At 39.2% G+C, this 6900-nt stretch overlaps 1 protein-coding gene across 1 annotated transcript in view; it reads right to left on the bottom strand.

Moving 5' to 3' along the window:
• The window catches only part of LOC104274700 (alpha-mannosidase 2-like), a gene marked incomplete at both ends in the record, with an annotated part of 27001 nt that extends 20559 nt beyond the window's left edge, over positions 1 to 6442 (bottom strand). The window contains one exon of the mRNA XM_009870403.1: positions 6182 to 6442. Within this exon, the coding sequence (XP_009868705.1) occupies positions 6182 to 6442 (261 nt within the window). The remainder of the gene's footprint in view (positions 1 to 6181) is intronic.
• Positions 6443 to 6900: the final 458 nt, after the last annotated feature.

The following is a 6900-nucleotide window of genomic DNA, read 5'->3' as shown; positions in this document are numbered from 1 at the left end:
GTGTCTGACAGACTTGGTGGCCTTCTACGCTGGTGTTACAGTGTCAGCGGATAAGGGAAGTGCAACTGATGACATCTGCCTGGACTTGTGCAAAGCATTTGACACTGTCCTGCACAACATCTTGGCTTCTAAACTGGAAGGATATATAAGTTTGATGAATGGACCGCTCAACAGAAGCCCTGAGGAGGACTTGGGCATGTTGGTTGATGAGAAGCTCAACATGAGCCGGCAGTGTGCACCTGCAGCCCGAAAAGCGAACCATGTTCTGGGCTGCATTAAAAGAAGTTTGACCAGCAGGTCGACGGAGGTGATTCTCCCCCTCTACAGGTGTCCCTGCCCAAAGCAGGAGGATTGAAGTAAGATGATCTTCAAGGTCCCTTCCAACCTTAACCATTCTATGATTCTATCATTCTCCCTCACTTTTTTTTCCTTATTCGTCTGTGCCATACAGTGGTTTTCCCCCCTCTTAAAAACACATTCCTCCAGAGGTGCTGTCACCCTTGCTGATGGAGGGCTTGGCTGGATCCTGTAGTGAGTTTGTTTTGGAGCTTGTTGGATTGGTTGTGTCCAGCACAGCGTAGTGCTGGCCTCTCCTCATGGACACCACCCTTGGAGCGCTCCCACTGTCAACACCAGGGCATATGCCTCTGGTGCATTCCATCCTCACCCCCGTGAAAGACATATTTAAGTACAGTCAGTAAAGTATACATTCATCACACACCCTTCACAAACCTCACATCTAAAAAAAAAAAAATAAATCCCACACCAAAATCAAAACAACCTAACACAGAAAAGGTAGATTTTACACATGATAAAAGTCAACACTTGTGCCTTCAACTTATTATAACAACAAAAGAATCCCCACAATTATTTCACTCTGGCAACATCCTATCTAATTTTCCTCCCTTACCACTTCCAATTACTGTCCTTATTGCTCATTCCTCAGGCCCCAGACTGGGTGCCAAAAAGGACTGTAGTGGGTTGACCTTGGCTGGGTTGATGTCTGGCAGCCAGCCAAGGTCAATCCACCACAAGCTTTCAGCTTAAGATACAAAGAGAAATAACTTTAGATAGTAATACAAGCCACTGTAATCCTAGAACTAGCACAGCCTCAGTTGGGTGTACAATGTACATACACTAGCTAGCTATGGCTTCCTGTCATGTCACTGCTTCACCACGTTTGTTTGCACCTTTGGACAATATTGCTTAATAAAAATCACAGGTGCATGAAGATATATGCTTGAAAGGACCAAGTAAGAGTTACACTGAAATTGGCCTAATATCATATTCTTTTGCTTTTCTAAAATTTTATTTTGAGGAACTGTAATTTTCTGTCAAACGTAACCTTATGAAGAAAATTAAGTGCATACTCTAAGTTTGTCGATTACCAATGAGTGACCTTAAGACTGATAAACTATTTTGACATTTCAACCATGAAAACATATTTAGAAAGCAGTAATCCATGGAACCAACCTCATTCCTATGAGTTTTTCTCATAGACGGAGCCTGAATTTCACACATAACTTTCTGCAGTGTGCAAGATACTGATTTTTACAGTCCATAACAACAAGACAGGTAACAAGACAGGCTTCCATAAACACACAGGTGACAAAAGGAAGGCTAGGGCCCACTGCTGAATGAGTGAGAGGGGCTGGTGACATAGGACATGGAAAAGGTTGAAGTACTGGATGCCTTCTTCACCTCAGTCTTTACTAGAAAGACCAGCCTTCATGAATCTCAGGTGCCAGAGACCAAGGGGGAAAGTCTGGAGCAAGTGAGATGTGCCCTTGGTGGAAAATGGCCAAGTCAGGGAATACTTGCACAAACTCAACATTCCTAAGTGCACAGGCCCTGGTGGGATGCACCCACAAGTACTGAGGGCTGCTATCACCGCAAGGCTGCTCTCAAAAACCTTTGAACGTTCATGGTGACTAAGAGAAGTGCCCAAGGACCGGACAAAAGCAACATCACGCCTATCTTCAAGAACAGCAAGAAGGAGGAGCCAGGGAACTAAAGGCTAGTCAGCCTCACCTTGATCCCTAGGAAGGTGATGAAAACCATTTCCAGGCACTGAAAGAACAAAAAAATAAACAGGAGTACTCAGCACAGATTCACAAAGTGCAAGTTATGCTTGACCAACTGGAGAAATTTCTCTGATGAAATGACTGGTCTTGTAGATGTAGGCAGAGCAGTGGATATGGTCTACTTCAACTTCTGCAAGGCTTTCAGCACTGCCTCCTGTAACATCCTCATACGGAAGCTGCTGATGTATGGCTGGATGAGCAGACAGTGAGACAGCCAAAAACCTGCGAACAGACAGGCCCAGAGGGTGATCATCAGCGGCCTGAAGTCTAGCTGGAGGCCAATAACCAGTGCTGTACTCAGCAGTCATTACTGAGTCCAATTTGGTTTAATATCTTCATTAATCATTTGGATGATGTGGCAGGGTGCACCCTCAGCAAATTTGTAGATGCCACCAAACTGGGAGGGGAGGATGATATACCAGAAGGTCATGCTGCCATCCAGAGGGATCTGGACAGGCTGGAGAAATGGGCTAACAGGAACCTCATGAAGTTCAAGAAGTGGAAATGCCAAGTCCTGCACCTGGAGAGGAACAAGTCCAGGCACCAGCACATGCTGAGGGACACCCAGCTGGTAAGCAGCTTGGCAGAAAATGATTTGTGAGTCCTGGTGGGCACCAAATTAAATGTGAGACAGTAATGTGCCTTGAAGCAAAGAACGCAAATGGCATCCTGGGCTGTGTTACAAGGAGTGTTGACAGCAGGCCAAGGGACGTGATCCTTCCTCTGTAATCAGCACTGGTGAGGTCACATCCGGAGCACTGTGTTCAGTTCCAAACTCTCTCAGTACAAGGGAGACATGGACACACAGGAGAGAATTCAATAAAGTAAGATGATGAAGGTACTGGAGGATCTCTTCTAGGAGGAAGCACTGAGGGAGCTGGAACTGTTTAGCCTGGAGAACACTAACAATGTGAACACTTTTTCCCTGTGTGGTTGACTGAGAACTCGCACAGGTTGCCCAAAAAGATGGTAGAGTCTCAATTCCTGGACATACTCAAAAGCTATTTGGAGATGGTTCAGGGCAGTTAGTTCTAGGTGGCCTTGCTTGAGCTAAGGGTTGTATCAGATGACCTCCAGAGGTCCCTTTCAATCGTGAACCATTCAGCCATTCTGTGATTCAAATGTTCATCAGGAAATAGTTACAAAAAGTACCCTCCAAAAAAGAATTAAGAACTCAAAACCTTCCACTGGAATAAACTGAAGCCAGATCAGGCTGAAATCACCGCACTTACGCCAAGACAACCAGAAGACAGATCTTAAGTCATTATTCTTTCACATAATACTATCCTCAATAAGAAATGTGTAAAGAATTAATTACAAATTACATCAACACTTGACCAGGTTATAAGACTGCAAGAATTAAAGTACCTAGTCAGTAAAAACAAAAAAAAGGCTACAGACAAGCATTATCTGGACATATTTTAATTTCTAACTAGAAAACACTAATACAGAAAGCAAGGACTTTGTAAAAACAGTAGAAGACAAATAGAAATTCAAAACAGATGCTGCCTGTCTTCAGTATGGCTGCTTCAGAAGACAGTCATGTTGTTACAAGCTTTTCAACTAAAACATTTGAAACTTAGCAGTTGTCTCTCCTTCTACATGGACTTATTCTTTCCGTAAACTGAGGGATTCCATGTGCAGAAGTAGTGCTTGGGCAAACATCACAACATTTACCCCTGTGAACACTAAACTACTGCAGAGAAAAAAAATGAAAGCATAGTGTGTGCCTCTTCAGGCCACCTTTATTAAGTGATTCATGCCTCATTTTTAAAAGAAGTAGCATTACTAAGAACAATGTTAGATGCTTCAGTAGTTGGAAGGGACAACAGGAGATACCTCACTGTAGCAGTTAAAAGACCTTTCAGCTCAGCATGACAGCTGTTGAGAATTTTATCATCTTTGAGCAGAAATTCCAAATACTCATTGAGCTACTGACCTAAAAAAGCCATCAGGTTATAACCATATTTAATCCAGAGTTCTGCATGGTGTTGGTTTTATCATCTAGCTCCATGTTTATCTTTTGAGACTAGTACACAATCTTCTATTTAATGCATATTATATCGATTCTCAATTTGGTGTTATTTTTAATGGCCAGCTCCATGACAATTTCCTGTCTACTTACACACAGAAAAAATTCTTCAGCTATCCTATCCGTGAATCTTTTGGGTCTGAAGTTATTAATAACTTGCTTTGTGGGATTTATGCAAAGAAAACACATATGAGTAGCAAGTCTTGGTAACTGTTCTCACTGAAGTATCACAAAAGTTTTTAATCCATATCTGATGCAGTTTCATAGTGGTTTCTCCATTATAGGAGACTACAACAAACTCCAATAATTTAACCAGTGAAGTCTCTTCTGCCTTCATTCTCTAACGCGATTTTAATCCACTTGTGTCTCACCTATATTAGCTCTAACGTCTTTCTAATCTCTCGTTTCATTCACATATATCTACTTAAGACAAACATGGAAAAAACAAGGTCGAAATCTGCAGGTTTAAGTTAGTATTTATGAACAGCAGGTAATTAACACAAGCTGCTTCAGATTTTAAAATATAAACTTACAAAAACAATTACCCCAATTCTACTCAGAATTTCTCAGTCTTTACAAGAAAATCTAGAAGAGAATAAATTAACTGAGCTTGTAGAATACATCAAGCTTGGCAAAACATTAAATAGTAATACAGTAATAGTACTGTATTCAAATACAGTACTTCAGATCAGTTCATTAATGTGTTAAAGGAATCCTGCTAAAGTTAAGGTCTTCAGTTGCATAACTGAAATGCAGGTCAGGCTCACAGGATCAGACACTGTATACAGAGGCAGCACTGAAGTGACTTAATGATCATAGTGAATAACCTGGTGAGTACAAGGTACTAATGCAATGACAAAAAGAACATTAGAGCCCTCCCTACCTGTGCAAGGCAAGGAAAGAAAGTCTGAGTACGGGAACAGTATTAAGAATATTCCTTGCTATATTTGTTACTTATGTGCATCCATATAACCTTCAAAGTAAAAGAAAATTATTAAAAAGTAGTTTAGCTACTACAGCCCAACATTAGCTGACAGTAGGTACGTGTTCTGACATTCTTCAGAAGTGAAGTAAAAAATGAAAACAGGTTAAGAAAACATGTTTTACTTTCCATTCGTAACAGGTTAACATGTCCAAGAATCTAAGCCAACATATTTTACCTCAAAATTCAAAATTATCATTTACTAGAACTTATTTCTAACGCACCCAGAAAAAGCACATCACTTAATATGGTAACAGACTGTATGAGGAATAACCTGTTAACAATCCAGTAACTCTAAAACATGAAATCACAGGTCCACATGCTTTACTTTTCTGCACAGAAGTCTTAATATATTATTAGAAACATGAACAACCAGATATTATCTTTAAAAAATATATTTTCTCTGTAAAAGACATACTAAGGGGGTGAGTATCCCTGAAGAGCTTAAAAGGTATTAGGAATAATACATCAGAGGTTACAATTGTTCTATGTACTTATTCATCTTAAGTCCACTGTCTCTACTGCAACAGAAATAGTTTCACTTCTAGAATGAGAAAGCTGGATTTCAAAATTTAATCTTTGCTTTAGACTACTATGAATATTTATAGTACTCCCACAAGACTCCCCAAAACAGTACAGATCACAAACTTCACACAGTATTCTCAGTGCTCCTGAAACACTGCATTAAAACTGAATATGTAAGAGTCCATGAACTCACAAGCATCATCAGAAAGCAAAATAAATTCAACTTGAAGTGTCTGACTTTAAAAACTTCAACCTCTCCAGTTCATGCCAATCAGTCAACATGGTATATGTTCTTCCTTTCTGATCAAAGTTCCTACACAAACTGGAGGCACATAAGAATGCTGAAATACAGAAATGGCATTCAAAAGGGAACACAGCACCTGAGATTTTTAAATTATTAGTTCAACACAACAATCACTTGAACAATTCTGTTATATCTTAGATTAGGAGCTTAGTACCAAGCTTTTACCAGTAACTAGATGTTTTCAGAATATAAAGGTAATAGCTAGGTAATAGCTAGGACTCTAGCAGAATAAGAGCAGAAGACATACTGCTTACCTGTACACCTGAACCATGACTTCCACTTTTTGAAGAAAACAAACAATCCTCAGAATCAACTGAAAACAAAACTGAAGCAGATGGAAAGACCTCAGAGACTGATCCTTGACTGAAGTTTATAGCCTCTGGATTTTTTTGACCATCCTTTACTGATTCACTCAGATTGATCACAGAATCTCGTATGTTTGAAATAATCTCATTATTTTCTGCCAACAGGCGTTCCAAATGATCAATTTTTTCTTGCAATATTGAAAGCTGACCCTGTAAAAAAAAAAAAGTAATTATTTCTCTGACCCATTCTTCACAGAATTTATCTTAAAAATTCAATTTCACAGTAGTATCTGATTACACACACACAAATATTTTTTTCTGCGTTTTATGTAAAGACAAACTAATAAGAAATTGAATCAACATATAAACTTTTTTCAGAGTAAGGGAAAAAGGCAAATTACATTTTCCACTATGAACTTGAATTGGTAGCACAAGATTAAATTAGTGATACAAAGATATTCTTAAAAGTTCATGCTGTTTCAAATACCGATAATGTCAACTTCAGTTTATTTCACATCTGTCATAGATTTGCAAAAATCTCACTTTTTCATTTCATGATATTCAAACATCAAAGAGAAAGCTATTTTTTAGAAGGATGTCACATCATGACGGTATTGTACATTTTAGGTTTTTCCTGTACACATAAAATATTACTTCAATAAATACTG

Source organism: Apaloderma vittatum, unplaced genomic scaffold, assembly GCF_000703405.1.
Source record: "Apaloderma vittatum isolate BGI_N311 unplaced genomic scaffold, ASM70340v1 scaffold10535, whole genome shotgun sequence".
Classification (NCBI taxonomy): domain Eukaryota; kingdom Metazoa; phylum Chordata; class Aves; order Trogoniformes; family Trogonidae; genus Apaloderma; species Apaloderma vittatum.
This window is presented reverse-complemented; position numbering and strand designations above follow the sequence as displayed.